Consider the following 20,969-nt stretch of genomic DNA (forward strand, 5'->3'; position numbering starts at 1 on the left):
GAAATGGTGCAATGCCCCACAATCAATGCATCTGAATTGTGTCTCAAAGAGCACATCAGCGGTGATGGCGTGAACAATCCCTAAATTATGTATGCATACAATATCAATTATATATATATATATACACACATAAACATACATACATACATACACACACACACACACCTAATTTTTTTCCTAAATTAAAAAAAAAAAGGATTTTATTTCACCAGTCAATTGAGACTGAAAATCCTATTGCATTCAATGATACAGATTTGTGAATCATATTACCTTGTTGACTGTAAGTCAATGCCCTTTAGTGCTAGAGCTTCAAATTGTTGGAGAGCTTGAAGTTCCTCCTCAGACAAAGATGGTACCTTTAGATAAAATACAGAGGTATGTTACTGGCGATTATAAATATCATGGACACAGGAAAAAGAAAAAATATTCCACACAGATGCACAATTTAATAAGTCAAAGCAAATGGTTAAATACAAAAGTTTAAATACAAGTATTTCTAAGGTTTTATCTGCTGAGGGTCCTTTCACTTGGGCTTGTCTGCCCGGCAGATTCTGCTTACTCAGCGGGGGATCAATCCGCTGATCCCCCCCCCCCCCCCCCCCAAGCAGGTGGATGACAGGTCGGTCTCTGCTCACTGTGCTGAAAAACGTACCTGTCTCCTCTATGGGGAGATTGGATGAAAATAGCCAGCCTGTCCGTTTTCATCCCATCCGCCAGAAAAATAGGGTCACCATCCCTCTGGGTTTCACAAAGAGGATTCGATAGCGAGGGGTGTCAGCGGACATGTCACCAACATCTGCCTCTCCATAGGAGTGAATGAAGCATCCGATCAGGCCCGCCTGAAAAACTGGACAGGCAAACCTGATCAGAAAGCCCATGTGAAAGGGGCCTTAAGGATGTGTAATTCCATCCAGCTAATGTTGTGAAACAGAAACAAAAAAAACTGCGCTAATCCACACTTAAACTAAATAATCAGAGGCTGCAGCAGACGTGCGATACACAACATAGCAAAGGAAAAAACAAACAAAGCTGCGCCACATAAATCACAATTGATAAGAAAATGAAAATTATAAATAAAAACGATTGAGGTAAATTGGTCAGTCCATAAATGAATATTATCAGCATCAAAACAGTCAGTATGGATCCTCTAGTGGATACACTCATGCAGGTAATACATGAAAAGCCACACCACCACAGCGACAGGTAAAAGTTAACTGAAGTGATCCCTCCACCAATAAATGAGGCCGCTTACCAGAGGGCAAGCAAACTAAGCGTTTGGCTATAACCCAGCCACGGCCTTTAATCCACAGGATCCCGGGGGAGAAGCAGCTCTCAGAAACTCGATGGATAACACTCTCCAATATGCAAAACATTGCAGTAAAAACAGCGTTTGGTTTAAAATCAGAGTAAGCCGGCCAGCAGATACAAGGAGCCCTTCCTCAACGTGGTGGACGTTCTCAATGGGAACGTCCATTGATGACGAAACGCGTCTGGTAGGACGCGCAGTGACGTCACCACGTTGAGGAAGGGCTCCTTGTATCTGCCGGCCGGCTTACTCTGATAGTTTGCTTGCCCTCTGGTAAGCGGCCTCATTTATTGGTGGAGGGATCACTTCAGTTAACTTTTACCCGTCACTGTGGTGGTGTGGCTTTTCATGTATTACCTGCATGAGTGTATCCACTAGAGGATCCATACTGACTGTTTTGATGCTGATAATATTCATTTATGGACTGACCAATTTACCTCAATCGTTACGATTTATTTAATTATAATTTTCATTTTCTTACCAATTGTGATTTATGTGGCGCAGCTTTGTTTGTTTTTTCCTTTTTAATCTTGTGAAACACATCTGAAATACTTCCCAACTAGGCAGGTGAAAAGCTTATTTGTCAGGAACCGACAGACTAATCTTTCCATTGTTAAGGGGTACCCCTTCAGTACATCCATTTTAACTAAAACAGAACAGAGTCTAGTCTCCAATTTACATCCTGGCATTCAATCGCCTGCACAGTCGCTCTGCTGGCTGAACACCTAAAGTCGCATAGTTATTCAGGTTGTAAAAAAAAATAAAAAAAAGGATTTAATGTCTCTCGAGTGAATCAAAGTTCCAACAATGCCTCATCAACAATAAAGTTCAACTGCAGTGACAAAGTATGAAGTTTTGTGAAGTAACGCTGAAAATATTGCTTAGATCCATTTTAAACTCAAAATCAGGTACATTTAGGGGGGCATGCAATAAAAACAGATGATGGCAGGCCGAGATGACGTAATCAGTCTGCTGCCGACAGAGGGAAGGATTTCACCAGTCCGATTTAAACTAATGATCAGACGGAGTTATTGTAACCTTGTAGTAAGGTAAGAAGCTGCAGTAGAGGGCATGATCCAAGTCAGACATTTGAGGAAACAGCCAAGCACTGCATGGACACCAGGATCTATAGGACTGTGTAATCTCTGAAACACAATTCCAAACTAGGAAGATGTTGGACTTGGATGATGCCTGAACAAAGCTGGTACTATCCTTCTCATTGGAAAAGCTGATATAGACATGGTTGCGGTAGGTATTGTAATCTCTGTAAGAAGTCATATTAATTACTTGTAATTTCTGTACTTATTTATGGTGTATCTAGTGAACTTCTTAAACAATATCTGATGCTAGGTGCACTTTAAATATGTTAAGTTCTGTGACATATACCAAAATATTGTCCATTTAAAATTAGACCTTACAATAGTCAAACCTGCTAAACACTCTTGTGAATGATAAAAATGATGTTTGGTGCCTATAGGTGAAAGACTTCAAAAAGCACTAGGATTATGAAATTCACTAAATGATTCACCAACTGAAAGACTAGTTTCTTTAAATGTGACAATGGGAGAAGAGATGCGTCAAAACACAAATGACAGGAACAGAAGTAATAAATAAAAAATAAAAAAGGGAAAAGGGGGGCAATACCTGTGAATCTGTTTGCTGTTGCAAATGCTTCACAATTTTCAGTGTATTTGTCATTGTTTGCTGAATGCTCTCTACGGACTTCTGTTGGTCGGTTGCAATCCTGTCCAATTGTGCAGATAAATTTTTAAATCGGGACTTAACACCGGATAACTGCTCCAACAATTTTGTAGGATTTTCCTAAAATAAAAGTTTTTCCATCAAGATTTTTGCAGAGAGAAGTTCCTTTCTAGCAATCGAAACATCTTTATAAAAAAAATGACAGATAAAAGCAAAATTAAAGGCAGTATACTTACCGTATTTATCGGCGTATAACGCGCACTTTTTTCCCCTTAAAAACAGGGGGAAATCGCGGGTGCGCGTTATACGGATCCCCTGTCTCCGAGCGCCGCCGCCGACATATACCGAGCGCAGTACAGGCATACCCCACTTTTAAGTACACAATGGGACCAGAGCATGTATGTAAAACGAAAATGTACTTAAAGTGAAACAACACCTTTTTTCACTTCTAGGGTGTAGTGGGGGGGTCAGGGGCTGTAGTGGGGGTGTCAGGAGCTGTAGTTGAGGTCTCAGGGGCTGTAGTGGGGGTGTCAGAGGCACACTGGAACAGGGTGGGCTATGCTCTCTGAGCTTCAGTTCCTTCTACCGCGGCTGCAAAATGTCTGTACAGTACTTGTAAGGCACTTACGGGTATGTCCTTACTCGCGAGTGTATGTAAAGTGAGTGTACTTAAAGCGGGGTATGCCTGTACACTCGGTTAGGTTACACTCGCGGTCACACCCTGCGAGAGGAGCCGAGCGTGGCCAAGCCTAGCCGAGTGTACCGCGCTCCGTATATGACGGCGGCGGCGCTCGGAGACAGCGCGGGAGAACACCACGAAGGCCGAAGACGGACGCCGGACAAGACACCGAAGAGGGACATTTAAACTAAGTATTTTTTTCCCCTCCTAGAACTGGGTGCATACCCAGATAAATACGGTACCTCTTTTCTAACATTGAAAGCCCGTGAGGTGTTACAAAAAGCAGTTTTATACACCTGATCCTCTGATGCCACAAACTTCCTCTAGGCTATAAAACTGGTCCCCACAAGGCAGGAAAGGAGCCAGGTTGCCTGAGATTTATTATATATTCCTTGGTACCAGAAATGAGCCAAAACAAGAAATTGCTGTTGGCTAGTGATGCAATATAAGAAGACCTAATCACTGACCTAAAAATTGCAGATGCAAAATTAAGCTTTTTAAAAATTTTACGTGGTGAAACCATTTATCAACATTGAACATGAAGGAAAAACATGCCTAGCACATGCTTTAGGTTGCCATACATGGTGCAAATTTCATCCCTGCAATCACGGGTTAAAGAAAATAAATTTGCACGATTCCCCAGACAGTACTATCCGCAATTGTCTTTACCCACCAGGGGAAGCCGCCCCTCCCGGGAGAAGACCGTGATTATTGCTAACAGCTACTAGCGATAACCGTAAGAGAATCCGGCAGGCTGGTTGTACTCAAGTTAATCAAATCGATCAGCTTCGTACATTCAGCCTGCCTATTAAAAAGGGGTTGTAAAGGTTTGTTTTTTATTTTCTATATAGGTTCCTTTAAGCTAGTGCATTGTTGGTTCACTTACCTTTTCCTTCGATTTCCCTTCTAAATGTTTTTTTTCTTTGTCTGAATTTCTCACTTCCTGTTTCTCCTCAGTAAGCTTGCCCTCATCATCTGAGCTGTTCTGGCTGGGGGTTAGTCAGCCAGAACAGCTGAAAAAAAAAAAAAAAAAAAAAAAACATGGAAACGTTGGCGGGAAACCCAGGACGTCATACGACGTCCACCTGGAGGGAGGGTTCCCACCGAAGTCATTTTACAATGACTCGGTAGGGAAAGGGTTAAAGTGGCTGTAACCCTAAATAAATTATATGCTCCTAATCCTTAAAAATAGAAGTATGGGATTTTTTTTATTTTTTTATCCCAAAATCATACTCATCTAGGTGGATGCTGCATCTGTCCCACTTCCTCACTTAGAACCGAGCCACCGAACACCACTGGTGGCTCGGTTCTCTCACCTCTGAGTGGAGAGCTGCTGCCTGTCACTAAGTGAGTGAGTGAGTGAGTGAGTGAGTGAGTGAGTATCTCTCCTTCTCTGCTCCTCCACGCTCAAAAGCCCAGCCGAATGAGCCCAGGCTGGACTTCTCCTTTAAAGCATGATCAGAAGCATGGTGCTGTTGCAGTGTAATTTGTCCCTTTCTTTAAATCAATTTTTTTTCAATCCATCAAATATTTTTTTTTATTGAAAATACAGCAGCATATATTGCAAACAGTGCAATACACAGCGAGACCCCAACCGCCATGGAGATCACACATCTAAAGATTTAAAACAAAACACCACACACACCTTCCCAACATTCATTAAGTGCACCAAGCACATGAACAGGGCTGTCTCTTTAGTATTCTATCAAAATACCCTACACATATGAACCACTTTAGCCAGAATTAAGCCTAAGGGGCCTATCCATGGTCAAATCCACTGATGCAAGCTTGGAACATCCAACCACAGTGCCCAGAACCCCTCAAACTTATACCTCTATGTTGATAGACAAGCTTTTCCAATCTCAACTGTTCACCTATATTTTTAACCCAAATCCTTCGTACTACGATACAATTTTGGGCCTGGAACAAGGCTCCAAAGTATAGCCTCCCTGGTGTGAACCTCCCAGTCATATTCTTCCAATATACCCCAACAAACATGCCTTCGGGTCTAGAGGGAAGGGTCACCTAAAACACTTAGTTAGTCCAATTCACCACCCCCACCCAATAAGGATGCAGCTTTGGGCACCACCACAGAAGATGAATCAAATCCCCATGGTCCCTCTTACACCTTGTGCAGGTAGACTTTTTGCAAGCCCATCAAGTGCAATCTGAGGAGTAAAATACACCCTCAAAAAGATATAGTTGAGTTAGTCTTTGCGATACATTCAATGAGCACGCAACCACAGGATTCCTCTCAGAAAGGCTTCCTCCCATTGCTCCCCTTTCATTTAAACCAACATCCCATTCCATCACACTCATGGGATGTCGCCTCAAGTAAGACTGTAGACACATGGCATAACTCTGAAATAAAGCCTTTGGATGAGACGGCATCTCTAATGAGAACAAACAACGTAGTGGAGATAAGGCACAAAGTAGATCCTCGAAATGGCACCTAACTGCATGTTGCAACTTCATATAGAAAAAGTGCATAGAAGGTGGTAGATTAAGTTTATCCTGCAAAGGAGCACATGTCAGAAGAACCCCATTATGGAATATTTGCCTAAAGGTGCGTTACTCTGTATGGCATCTACCGAGCGCCACTCTGCACTTTAGCCAGTTTCATACAAGTATTGTTAAGCCATAGGGGACTAAATTTGGTATAGCGCATCACCTTCTGAAGGTACCTAAATGAGGTATGTTCCATACCTACTGAATGAGATATAGGTCGGGTAGCATTTGTGCGGTAGTCCAGAGGCCTGTGCCTCAAGAGCCTGCGAAATGGACCTCCTATTGGTGGTATGAGACATCACCACAATGGAGGAGTTGTGCTCCCTGCCATCCACCTCATCCCCCAGACCCAAAAGGTACCTATAAAAGGTGGTGGCGTTGAGCCTCTAAATAGTACAACCAGTGGGTTGGGCAATGCCAAGCCACCGTCATCTTTGGGTCGTTGCAGGTGTTCTAGCAGATCAGGGCACAGAAAAGCATATTAAAACTATTCTAAAAGGTTTTCAATGGATCACTATTGGGGAATTGTTGAGGAAGTAAAGTAACCGTGGCATAAGAATCATTTTAAATTGGGGATTACCCATCCGGCTACGGACAGAGGGAATGCCATGTTTTAATACGGCTCCAAAATATTTGAAAAAGTGGGGTAACTATTTTGATGACAAAAGTCTCAGGGACTCGGCATCACCTGAATCCCCAAGTACTTAAATTAGGATGCAAGGGGTATAGGGCATGCAGGTGTTACAGTTTGTGTGTCATTTCCATCCAACAACATCAGAGCGGATTTCAACTAATTTATATTAAAGGGTCACTAAGGGAAAAAAAAAATGTTTTGCTGAAATGACTGTTTACAGGGTATAGAGACATAAAAGTTAACCGATTCCTTTTAAAAATGATTAAAAATTAAATTTAATATATCATATAATGTGCCTCTAGTTTCACTTTCGGTTTTAAAGGTACATACATGAAGTTCCGGGTGAGAGGTGAGTCGGGAAGACTCACAGAACAAAAACAAACAAATCCAGGGCAGTGTTTTGTTTTTAAAATGAATCTGATTAAAACTCCTCAGAACCAGACACACAGTAATGACAGCTTGGACCACCGTGAAAATCTCCCAGTACCATGGTTATAAGGAAACAGGCAACCAGGAAGTGTGGAGATCACAGCAGAATTACAGCTACTTCAAAGCAAAAACGAACAATGAGGACATGAAACCAGTACTGCAGTAAGGTAAAGGAAGCTATTTAGCTAAAAAAAAAAAAAAAAAAAAAAATTCCTTTAGTGACCCTTTAAGGCCTGAAAAACCACCAAGCTCTACAATAGTGGTCATGGCCTCCCGTAGAGAGGTGTATGCCCCCCCCCCCCCCAGGAGCATCTCATCAGCATATAACATCACTTTTTCCTGTATGGTCCCATACCTAAAGCCAATAGTACCAGAATGAGACTTGATCCTGATCGCCAGAGGTTCCATCGCCAAGGCAAAAAGGGGGCAACCTTGCCTAGTACCTCTGTAGAACGAAAGCGTGAGATATTTTACTGAATGCCCCAATTGTAGGCTGCAGTTGAGCATAGAGCAGGTGCACCCATGAGATGTACTGTGGGCCAAATCCAAATAGCTCTAGTATCGTCCATAAGTACTCCCAGTCAATGCCATCAAAAGCCTTCGTAGTGTCCAAGGATAACAACGCCCTACTGCCCATATTGTACGTTTAGGAAGAGACTTCACAGCTAGATGTCCCACTGTCTCGGCAGTAAGAAGGCTGTGGGAGGATCAATCGCCTGCGGGAGCAGTGTCCTCTCATGTCTATCCTGGCTACCCCCCTAAAATACCTAGTTGATCCTGCCTGTTCCCAAGTCCTATGTGTGCTGACTACAGTAATCATGGCTGCTGATCCATGATACCATCATGGTCAGTTTATGTACCTCCGTCATTCTGCTGTGTGTACACAGTCTCTCCCTCATTTCCTAGCCTATGTGTGAGAGTCAATCTCCTCCCTACCCCTTCTGTCTCTTTTCTGATGTAATACATAAACACAATTACTTGTATCCTCTCTGTTTTAGACAGATAATAATAAGTACAGTATGTCATGATTTCCTCTTTAATAGAATCCCAAATACCTTTTTGCACAGCTCTTTGGTACGACTGTACATGACCTCCCTCTGCTGGCTGGCATCATTGGGGAATCTCTGCCCCTCCCACTGCTGTATGTAGATCTAGGAAGGAGAGCTTGTCACGGCACAGATGAGCTGTGCATAAAAAAGTACCGTATTTAGGATTTTAAAAAATTTAAAAAGAAAAGAAACACACACACACAGCACTTTATATTGTGCTAAAACAGAGAGGCTCCAAGTAATTGTGTTATATGACTTTACAACCTCTTTAAAAACTTTAACCTCTTCCCCTTTAGATACAAACTACATGCCTTTGGCATAAGTGAAGCTCAAAAGCTATTCTTACCGGTAAGAGATTAAAAACAAATATGCAAAAATTTCTAGAATATTCCCAAAAAATGACTAGCATATGAAAACCTGAATATATCCTCCACAGTGCCATTTTATGTTTATGTGTAAATTAAACACCCCCCCCCCCCCAAAAAAAAAAAAAATTGTTTTAGAAGCTTGTTGAAAGCGATTGTAAAAAGTTGCATTTTACGCTCGCAAACATTTATTTTTATTATTAAAATAACAAAATCTAAGCAATGGCTTTGAACAGAGCAGTCTTGATCCTCTTTTTGGGTCTCTTTTTTACCACTTCTGTCTCCTCCCCCCCATAGAAAGCCTTTTTATGGGGGCACTCATGCGTGTTCGCTACCGAGCTGCCCCCTCATAATAGGATTTGATTGACAAGAGCAGGAGCCACACTTCCAGTTGATTCAGGGGAAGGTAAAGGGAGAAAAAAAAAAAAAACACACACACAATAGTATAGTATAATGTAGTCCAGTAGAAGAAAATATCTCTTGTAATCCCTCCAATTGCAAACTGAATAAAGCTTTAGATAAACGGTCTACAATTATTTTTTCGGACCATAATATTAGTAGCCTTTTATATTTTGTTAATTTGGCCAAATTATCTACTGGGCTGGCTGTTATGAGCTTCTGGAAGACACATTTTAAAGTAAATAACCATATGCACATAAGGGGTTAATAGCCAGCAGTTTCCAAGATGCTGTAACACCACTTTTGGCATCAAGCATTCAACAGTAAATGTTGCTTCTCCTTTCTAATAGTTGATCAACCCATTGACTATGTTTGCATGCTTTAAATTTACAAAGTACAGGAGCATACGTGTATCTATAAAATATATAAAACACACACACACACACACACACACACACACACACACACACACACACACACACACTTTGGCGAGAGAAATCGAGGCTCGCGTCAAATTTTAATAGGTGGCTGGCAGTCATGCGAATTCAATACGTTCCAGAGGAAAATTACCTAGAATATGCAAACAACCAAGTTCTAGGTTATTGACTCTGGATACCCCAAAAAAACAAAACCCCCCCCCTGTAGTGGGTGCTCAAGTCTAGAGGACCGATTGATTGACAAGCTGTAATGCTTACCTTATTCCACAATCTCCCTCTATCAAACTCCAGGCTCTGGGTGAAGCTGCCACGTCCTCACGTAAAATGCACGACTGCTAGTCCTGCTTTGTACATGACGACATCTGAAAGCCTGTATCAATTGGAGTGACGAAGGCAAGCAGCTTTGGAGAAGTGGCTACACAGCATAGTGGAAGCCTGCCAGAGTAAGGAATAAGGTAAGATTTACAATCTTATTACTCTAACCCTAGAGTTAATGAGCATTTAACACTTGAAGTGCAGAGACCCCACAGCAAGGATAAATTGTATTTTCTTCTACGTAGAGTGGGGCTTTTAGAACAGCACATTTGAGGATTCAACCTATTAGTAACGGGGGAGAAAGATTTGCAAAAATTAAAATGAAGGATTTGTCCAAATTAAATAGGTTGTAAACCTTCGTGTTTTTCACCTTAATGCATCCTATGCATTAAGGTGAAAAAACACCTTGTAGCACCCAGCCCCCCAGTTTTACTTACCCGAGCCCTTAGGAGAAATTCACCCTGAAGGTCCAGCATACCTTGCCAGGATGTAGATGAGGAATCTCGTGCGCATGTGAAGCCACCATAGCTCTGGCCAGTCACGTAGCCGGAGCGCTTGAACCCAGAAGAGGGAAACATATCAGCCTTCTCAGCAGTGACAGTACAGTGCTGGAGGGCTTCGTTCCATAATGAGCAATTCATTATGTGAGGCATACTAGCACATTATGCCATTGTGTTGCAGTTAAGTTGCATGCAAGTCGCGTCAAAGTAGCACTGGGGTCAGATGTCAAAGTCGCAGATAGTGTGAACGAGATCCAAATACAGTTACTCCGTGATACACAAGCCTCAAGGTAAAACAGACCCCTACTTTACCTCTCCTGACTCCAAAATCTCCCTCATTGGTGCCTCACACACTCCTCTCCCAGACACTGCAGGAAGGTTTAGAAAAACACAATGCTGTCAATCAAAAAAGTAGTGGGCAGTGCTAGGTGTAGCCAGGTGCTGACTGACCAGCTACAAAATTGCTATTCTGCAATGCCGACAGTCACATCCCCTAAAACATGTTTCCATTTTATGATAGTGAAAGCAAGCACAGCTTACATGAGAGTGCCAAATCTGCTCTGAATTCAGGAGCAGTGCAGCATCATTGTCACCATTGTCGTATCGGCGTCATCGCTTCCTTGGGGACACGTGCGGTACTCACTTTGCTGACCAGGCTGCAGGAATTGGCCTTGGCAATCCTATACAATATCCTTGGGTTTATATACCCAGGATTTTCAGACTGCCTTATTCTACGTTATTACCTATCTTGCCCAGCCCAGCACTGTGAGCCTTGAATTACCTCATGTTCAGATCCCTGGATCCGAAACTGTAGTGCCTACCAGCACCTGACTGTCCGAACACTTGTATGTTTATAATTTAGTGTTTTTGACTATACCCCCACGTTCGGCTGGCTTGATACATTCTGTCCGTCCAGCCACTGTGGGGCTAACACATTACTGTCGCATGTCTACCCCTAATGCCACCAAACTTTTGGAATACTACACTGGATATACAACTCAACACTGTACCTGTAACTGTGCTTTCTAACGAAGCCTATATATAACAAAATTGTATACTGTTGTAATCACTGCTGTAGTATTAGTTGCTGACTTAATTTCGTAATTTTTTGATTTTATGTCGTTCCACTTTTATGATATTTCATACTAAATAAATGTCTAGTTTTCTACATTTTATTTGTACTGTGTGCCTTTAAAGCCCAACTTATTAGTTCTTCTTTCAATTCTCGTTATATCGGGGCGTTGGCACATTATATACAGGTGCATTCGCGGTGTCACCACGCGATATATGCACATTAAAATAGGTCCCTTCTTTCTACATCATTGTCACCCTATCACAGAAAGCTGAATTATGTACACTTTACTGGCAGGGTTTTTTTTTTTATATATCTTTATTAAGAAGAAGCGATAAACACACACACACACACACACACACACACACACACACACACACACACACAAAGTCAGATACAGGTAAAGAAAAAGGCACTGGGCCCTAGTGTAGACAATGTTTGATACAAGTATTCAGCACAGCTTCCTGGGTACACCGTTGGAACATACCAGGTCTTCATTTGTTTTGTTTGGTTTTCAATTTAGAGAGAAGTAACAGGAAGGAGCGACAAGATGAATAAGGAGTGAAAGAATTTTTTTTTTTCAGATGAGCCAATGGAAACCTGGAAATAGAGTTAAACCCCCCCCCCCCCCCCCCCCCCACACTTTCTGCCTAGACCAATTTTCAGCTTTCAGCGCTGTTGCATTTTGAATGAAAGTTGCATGGTCATGCAACACTGTACCCAAACAAAATATTTTATAGTTTTTTCCCCACAATGCTCAAAATCTGACCTGTATCAGAGTAGAACTCTGGGAAAAAAAAATCAGTGAGCCAATCATGCAAGCAAGAACTTACAGTGCCTAGGGGGGGGGGGGGATTCCATACACCAGTGGTTCTTCTCAACCCTGTCAAGTACCCCCAACTTGCCATGTTTTAGGAATTTTTAAGATCAAATAGCTGTCCAAAATACCAAGACATTGACCGATTTAAAGCACCTGTGCAAAATAAAGGAAAACCTGCAAACATGGCCTGTTGGAGGTACTTGAGGACTTGCTGCACAATATCTGCGTACCAAAAACACACAGGTTGCCATATTGCATTTTACAGAAAAGTACAGCGCTGCAAATTGAAGCGGAAAAGGTATTTTATTTTTTTAAAACATTCAGTTACAATATGACTTGTGTTGCAATTGTACACGCTGTATTTATTTTCATTTGCATTTTGTTTCCCCCTCCATAAAAGTAGAATTGCCCACTAATTAGGCATTATGAACAAACCCATTAATACTTCCAATGGTGAGATTCCACAGCTTAATATATCCCACACTGCCCTATCTACTGTGGTCAACATGCACCAGTTCAAGCTTTCTGCTCTGGATCCTCAAAGGGTAAGCATGCTGCTCGTCTTTTCACCCCCACCCACCTTTCAGTTTTAAAATTAAATAATTATCTCCAAAAAAAAAAAAAAAGAGTATTATCCCCATCTCTGATTAAAATCCACATAAAGTTCTAAATGATAAATACATGGTAACCTAAATTCCATTTGCTCTTGTTTTGAAATCTGTGCTAGAAAATGATAACTAAAATAGTTGCTGGTCAAGGATAACGTTTTCTCTTTATGCCGATGATTCCCTTTTTATTTAAATGGGTGAGCCCCGTGTTCTAATGTTTTAGCAAAACTGGAGCAAATTAATTATATAATTATTGTTCACAGCAGCTAATGAGATTTACATTTTCTTCACTACACTAAAATCAATTGCATATTTGCATCAGCTCTACTTTCTCTAGTTCCCTTAAATCACGAAAACATCTAAGTGTATTAGATACAAAGTCGCTATACATGTTAAAGTCATACTGCGCAGGGCGTTACAGAAGGTAATCCAATGTCCGGAATCAATTTCGGTCACTCATCAGTTCAAACAGTGCAGTTACCTGAGCTGCAGACTCATCTGGTAGGCTCTTCCGTATTTCAAACTCAAGCTTTTGTTCAATGTAGTCCAGGTCAGACTCAGCTTTTTGGAACTGAAATTCAGATTTATAGATTTTTTATTATGTGCAGCATTAAAACTAGATTAGGGGAAAAAACACAGCAGCAACAAACTCGTTAATAACATGACCTACAAAGATGACAGAAATTAGAACAGCTCATAAGAAATGCCATGTGCTCCTCCCTCTAGAATACCTTTCCATTCTGTACATTAATTGCATCCAATCCTTGCGTGTCGTAGGACGATGTGGTCTCTGCTCTCAGATGCTTTGACAATACTATTGCACTGCTAGCTGTATATTACAGTAGTGCAATAAAGTCAGAGCATAGATTAGCAGAAAAAGCTTACCGTTTAATAGGGAAAGCCAATAAGATTTCAGAGGCAGTTCCAGACTAACAGCAGCAGGTTGTCCATCCAAAATGTGCTTTGGGTCACAGGCCAATGCCCTTTTAACATTGCACTGCTTTATGTGTGTGGCCACTAGTAGTACAACATAAAAAGGGCGCTGGACAGGATTATTGAGCTTCGGAGATAAGTCATCATTGGCAAGAATAAAAAATGGTTAGGTGGTTATCATGCATAGGCAAATCATTTATACCCAGGTCTGAAAGCAAACTTTGGGGAAAAAACAAAAACAAAGAATTCGCACAACAATAAATCAAACTGGTGCATGCTTTGTTCAATGAAACAAATACCCTGCATAAGACAAAGGGTTGGCAGACTTAAAGTGGCCTACAAACAAAACATGCTTACCTATACAGTTTTAGAAACAATAGGGAGACCTCTAGGACCAAGCCCATAGAAGGGTGAAAATAATCAGTGGGCACAGCTTGGGATGAGACAAGCTGAAGCCATTTCGCTACACATGGCGACTGTGCTGACACCTGGTGTGCAGATCCCTATTCTCTTTGATACTCGTTTTTAGCAGGATGGACAAGTCCTGTTGGATGTCAACAGCATTGAAGCCACCGGGTTGTTGTACGTTTGTGCTTGGAGCAGGGCTCTTCATTGTTTTTTAGGGTCACATACTTACCTATACAGACGCTGTTATTATAGAACAGACACATTCAGGTATCTGCACATCAGCTTAAATACTTCCAGTGTCTAGATCAGGGGTCTCCAAACTTTTCAGTACGAGGGCCACATTGTAGAACTTACAAAAGGTTGCAGGCCACAAAAAATTGGTTATTTAAAAATGTATTTATAAAATCAGGGTTTCACTTATGTGCTCCCATCAGAGTCCTCCCTACTGTCAGAGTCCCCATTATAGTGCGCTCATCGGGCACATTTATGTCCAGTACATTGCCATCTTAACCTCCCTGGCGGTATGATTCTGTCTGGAATTACGTACCAAAAGCGGCACAATTATTTTGCAAGGAAATTTGGCGTTTTATACTGTAGGCCTGCAATTCTTAGGAATAACTCATTTAAATCTGACCAAAGAAGAGTCTAGTAGGCATCCCGGGTATGATTTTTTTTTTAAAACAAAATTATAAATTATAATATAACAAATAATTATAATAATAATATAATTATAATAAAAATTATTCAATAATGTAATCAACTCAAAATCACTGAAATGTGCTCAGTTGCAGAATTGTTGCTGTCATTACTTTTATTTTTTTATGACGAATTTCCCCACAAATCGCTATCGCTCAATTCTGCAAGTGATTATAATTTATTATCGCTGTTTTCTAGCTGCTCTAAAACCATTTTTGACATAAAGGGACACTTCTGGTTGCTATGGACAATCTACAGTTTCCAGGCAGAAAGAACAGTTTTTATTATATAAAAGAACATGTAGGGCACTGGGCAGACCACTAGGGACAAGGGGGGTGTGTTTTTTTTACATACAGTACTGTAATCTATAAGATTACAGTATGCTGTATGTAAGGTGTTTGTTTACTTTTTTTAATTTGGCGTCGTTCTCCTCTCCCGTGCGTCGTAGGGAACGGAGTTCGGCGGCACACGGGGACACTGTGAATCGAGCGAGGACCCGGACACTACACTTTTGAAGCTATACGCATATCTCAACTTTACCTACAAGGCCTCATGCACATTGGATGTTTTTACAGCTGCCGTTTTTGGCTTCAGACGTTTTTTCTACAGTCAAACTCTCCAGCATGTTTTCCTATGTGTCCATGCACCCATAAGCTATTAATTGTTTTAGGCTGGAAAATAAACCCAAAACTAGTGGGTTCTGAGAGGCGTTTTTAGCTGTAAAAACTTCAAAAACACAGATAAACGCTCAAAAACGTGGCTCACCAGCGTTTAAAGTTTTAAAACGTTGAATAACTTCAAAGCTAATGCCGTTTTTACAACGTAAATATAATGTACAATTAAACTTGAGCTGAGCCCCTGCAACCTTCTGAGCCTATCTACTGGTCAGTGAAGCTTCCAATCACATTAAGGTCCCATTCACACCTAACAATTTGAAAGTGCTTTTTTTCGTGCAATACACTTAGGGAAATCCACCGATTTCAGAGGGCTGCCCTAAACGGAACAAACGTGGGAAAGTAGCTCAAGCTGTACATCAAAATATGCGTTTGCATTCTGTCACCAGTGCAGCACAACCTCATCATATAACTGATGTGGCAGTATATAAAAAAAAAAAATGTTTTACACCAGGGCTCGACAAATCCCGGTCACCAGGTCGCCATGGCGACTAGAAATAGTATCCTGGCGACTTGGCTTGGAAAAAATGTGAGCTGGCGCCATCTGGTGGTGGTCGTTGGTATTACAAGTTAAGCATTACAAGTTAAACAGCAATTTTAATGTTATTTTTCGCTATTTTTCACTGCCATATTCTTCCCTCTAATTAGAACCCCCAAACATTATATATATTTTTTATCCCAACACCCTAGAGAATAAAATGGCGATCGTTGCAATACTTTCTGTCACGCCGTATTTGCGCAGCGGTCCTACAAGCGCACTTTTTTGGGAAAAAATTACACTTTTTTTAATTAAAAAATAAGACAACAGTAAAGTTATCCCCATTTTTTTTTAATATTATGAAAGATAATGTTACGCCGAGTAAATTCATACCCAACATGTCACGCTTCAAAATTGCGTCCACTCGTATGTGTTCGCTTCTGCGTGCAAGCTCATCGGGACGGGGTGCATTTTCTGGCTCCTAACTTTTTTAGCTGGCTCCTAGATTCCAAGCAAATTTGTCAACCCCTGTTTTACACACCGATCATAGCAATAGAGCGTTACCATCGTAACACTTATACCAACAAATTTCATTGGTACAAGCCAGTGTTTCTTAACTCCAGTCCTCAAGGCACCCCAACAGGTCATGTTTTCAAGCTTTCCATTATTTTTGCACAGGTGATTTGATCAGTTTCACTGACTTAGTAATTATCACAACCTTTTGTTTCATCAGAGGGAAATCTTGAAAACATGACCTGTTGTGGCCCCTTGAGGACTGGAGTTGAGAAACATTGGTATAAGCAACCATTTTTGCTGAATTAAATGGATTTATTCAACAAGTATTGTTGTGATTAGCCACAGATAATTATATGGTACAGATGGGCTGAGATTGTCCCTGTCTGTACAATGTGATCACTGTGACCAAGCTAGCAACACAATTGTACACAATGGATGGCGTGAAAGGAAGTCATTCATTGTTAACAACAGTCATGTGATCTGCTGTGATTGGTCACAGGGATCACATGGTAGCAGGCCAGTACAGTGATCTATCATCGCCGCTGTGGACAGATCTCACCGACAGCCCGGCCACATGCAAGGTGCGTTCTGGGAGGACATCCACTCAGAACTACGCAAGTTCTGCCTGGCCTTCATTTTGCTATAGGTCGGGTGAGACGTGGTTAAGACATCTAGGGAGAGATATAATAAAACTGCAAAATCGAATGCAGCTCTACATAAAAACCAGCTTCCAGGTTTTATCATCAAGCTTAATAGCAAAAGCTGAAGTTAGAAGCCGATTGGATACAATGGACATCTGCACCAAATTCTGAATGCTCCCGTTTTAGTAAATCTCTCCCCCCCCCCCCGCATTCAACAAAATACTGCGTAAGAGCAGTTCATGATTGAAGGGTGAATAATGCAGCACAAGCCGCTTTATTTTTATATGGGATATTATTTTTGTCTGGTGTTCTGCTTTAAGCAGCATTCTCCAAGCCTTTAAAAGAGAAGTATGTTTTTTTTTTGCCAATCATACTTACCTCAATGGATGGAGCATCAGACCGATGCTACAGCTGTCCCCCGGCATCTCTGCAGTGATAACCGAGCCACGAAACACTGCCGATGGCTCAGTTCCAACAGTCAGCATCGCTCCTGGTCTGCTTCTCCTCAGTCATTGGAGCAATGAGCTGTGGAGGGGCGGGGAGCAATCAAGGCAGCTGGCGGATCCAGACTTGGAAGTCGGGATGACGCACTGCCTCGACTAATGGCAGGGACGTCAGCGGTAGTGAAACGCGTTGAGGAAAGGTTAGTTTGCAGGTGAAGACCCAATTGTATGCAGTCTTTTGGAGAAATATAGAAAGAGGGAGCTAAGCTCTGGAGCGAGGCTAATATTTGTCATATCTTTAACAAAGAGTGGAGATGGGCAGGGGTAGCCAGCACCCAGGTCATCCATGTCCAATAGAATCAGGTATGTTCTGATCACCTCCTGAATGCCTGGCAGCCATGGCTCTAGCACCCTCTAAAGCTGGATTCACACTATACAACTTTTGTTGTTAGATTTTTTTTACATTTACCTTAATCACTTGTACCCCCAGAAGGATTTCCCCCCTTAATGACCAGACAATTTTTTGTGATACGGCATTGCGTTGCTTTAACTTACAGTTGCACAATGCTGTACCCAAACAAAATTGATGCCCCCCCACAAATAGAGCTTTCTTTTGGTGGTATTTAATATATTGATTGGTTTGCACAAAAGTCATCACGTCTACAAACGATGGGATAGATTTAGGGATTTTTTACTATTTTTCCTGGAAATGGCAGCAATCTCAGATTTGTTAGCAGGACTGCGACATTGCAGCAGACAAATCAGACCACAGATGACATTTTAGGGGACCAGTGACATTATTACATTGACTATGCTATAAAAATGCACTGATCAATGTAAAAAAAAAAAAAGACAATAAAATACATTGTACACAATGGATGGCGTGAAAGGAAGTCATTCATTGTTAACAACGGTCATGTGATCTGCTGTGATTGGTCACAGGGATCACATGGTAGCAGGCCAGTACAGTGATCTATCATCACCGCTGTGGACAGATCTCACCGACAGCCCGGCCACATGCAAGGTGCATTCTGGGAGGACGTCCACTCAGAACTACGCAAGTTCTGCCTGGCCTTCATTTTGCTATAGGTCGGGTGGGACGTGGTTAAGACATCTAGGGAGAGATATAATAAAACTGCAAAATCTAATGCAGCTCTACATAAAAAACAGCTTCCAGGTTTTATCATCAAGCTTAAAGTGGAGTTCCGGCCACAATTTCACTTTTTAAATATAAATACCCCTGTAATACACAAGCTTAATGTATTCTAGTAAAGTTAGTCTGTAAACTAAGGTCCGTTTTGTTAGGTTGTTACAGCATTTAGACACTTTAAAAAATAGAAATTGACTGGGGCCATCTTAACTGTGGGCATCATGAAGCCAGACTGTATGACTTCCTGGATTTCAGCCTTGCAAATCTCGCACATGCTCAGTGCTGCACAAGCAGTGTCAGATCAGGTTTCAGCACCTGTGCTGTCCAAGTCACATGATTCTTTGAGACTGGGGAGTGCACAGACTCCTGGAAAGTTACACCCACTACATTCCCAGGAGTCTGTGCGGTGTAGGTTAGGAAGCATTAGGCACCTAGGTGCAGGAAGTGGGAAGATTACTATTCTGCCTAGCAACAACACTTTGAAGGCATCTAAAAAAAAAAAAAAATTTCGTAAAGGACTAATGACATGTTTTTAAAACTACTGATGTAATGTTATATTTATGGGTGAAACTCCACTTTAATAGTAAAAGCTGAAGTTAGAAGCCGATTGGATACTATGGACATCTGCATAAATGACACTGGCAGGGAAGAGGTTAACACAAGGGGGCGATCAAGGGGTTAAAGCGGATGTGCCACTAAAACAATATATTAAAAGCTAGCAGCTACAAATACTGCAGCTGCTGACTTTTAATATAAGGACACTTACCTGTCCTGGAGTCCAGCGGTGATCGCAGCAGAGGATGAGCCGATCGCTCGTCACCCTGCTGCTCCCCCCTCCATCCACGGTGAGGGAACCAGGAAGTGAAGCGCTGCGGCTTCACTGCCCGGTTCCCTACGGCGCATGCGCGAGTCGCGCTGCGCCCGCCGATTGGCTCACACGCTGTGTGCTGGGAGCCGAGTGTTCCCAGCACACAACGGGCGACAGACGGGATGTGACGGAATGCCCGTCTTTCGCCCGTAGCGTGTGGCCGGAAGTGGGTGCAAATACCTGTCTTTAGACAGGTGTCTGCACCCCCCTCCCCCCTGAAAGGTGTCAAATGTGACACCGGAGGGGGGGAGGGTTCCGATCAGCGGGACTCCACTTTAGGGTGGAGGACCGCTTTAAGCGTGTCCCTTCAGAGTGTTCTTAGTGTAAAGAGGGGGGGGTTACTGGGACAGAGATCTGTCAGGTAATCCGTCACAATGCAGATCCGCCTTGTTTACAAAGGCAGTCCCCCATTCTGCCTCTGTACTAGGCGATCGCGGGTCGCCGGCGGACATCTACCCGCGCCCGGTCTCTATACTTGCACAGAGCGACGTTCAGGTACGTCGGATCACACAGGAAGGCCAGCCCACCCCAGTAAATGTACTTGATGAAAGTGATTAAACTATGTAGTACAAGGGCCTGTCTGATTACATACAATTGTAAAGTGTTTGTTTGATCTCATAGTATATGGTTTGTATAATGTGTATCTCTACACACAAACAGAAGGCCATGTGTATCTGGGCTATGTATGCTCATGTGATCGATGTGCCCAGTAGAGTGGGAGGAGCCTGAGGTGCCAAGGCAGAGAGGGGCAGAAGGTGGGGCAAGGCTGGGCGATGGTGGCGTGCTCCCCATCCATGAAGGAATGCTGATCGGGCTGTAGAGTGACAAGGACACAGGGAGGGCAGGCAGGGATTTAGTAAGAAATAAGAGTGAGCTTTGTGTAGGGCAGACATGGAGGATTGGGCTGATCACAGTGGGTGGAGGCGTCTCCCGCCATTTCTCAGTACGGACCCTCCATCCCCAGGCCCGCTATTCCCCTTCATTAGAACGAACCCCCTCCCCCATCCATACCACCCGCGGGAAGTACGGCGCCGAGGCGGAGAAGCCCCATATCTAAGGCCGCTAAGAGCAGCGTGTCCGATAGCCGTCTTCTCCTCACACCTGAGCGCCTATTCCCGCAGGGCCACGCTCCCCTTACGGCCTACACAGCGCCCGTCTTACCAGAGCCTCCAGCTTATTGACTGCTGTCTCCATGTTGAATAGTTTACATTCCTCAGGCGGACCCGGGAATACGAGCGGGGGAGGGCACTGAGGAGGAGCCCTGCTTCCACTGTATTAGACGGAGGCCGCACAATCCGCGCTGCTCATTGGCCAGCTGTCATTTCAAACCTAGCCCCCAT

General features: G+C 42.6%; 1 protein-coding gene across 2 annotated transcripts in view; it reads right to left on the reverse strand.

Annotated features, from left to right (window-relative positions):
* SKA2 (spindle and kinetochore associated complex subunit 2) overlaps positions 1-20,923 on the reverse strand; it is a 22,922-nt gene extending 1,999 nt beyond the window's left edge. Inside the window, exons 1-4 of one of the 2 annotated variants that reach the window (XM_040336834.1) lie at positions 20,791-20,923; positions 13,304-13,393; positions 2,951-3,127; positions 256-356 (exon numbers count right to left, since the gene is read on the reverse strand). In XM_040336834.1, coding sequence (XP_040192768.1) covers positions 267-356; positions 2,951-3,127; positions 13,304-13,393; positions 20,791-20,823 — 390 coding nt within the window. In that variant the 5' untranslated portion in view covers positions 20,824-20,923 and the 3' untranslated portion in view covers positions 256-266. The remainder of the gene's footprint in view (positions 1-255; positions 357-2,950; positions 3,128-13,303; positions 13,394-20,790) is intronic. The other variant, XM_040336833.1, reaches the window with a different exon arrangement.
* Positions 20,924-20,969: the final 46 nt, after the last annotated feature.

This window comes from Rana temporaria, chromosome 2, assembly GCF_905171775.1.
Source record: "Rana temporaria chromosome 2, aRanTem1.1, whole genome shotgun sequence".
Lineage (NCBI taxonomy): Eukaryota > Metazoa > Chordata > Amphibia > Anura > Ranidae > Rana > Rana temporaria.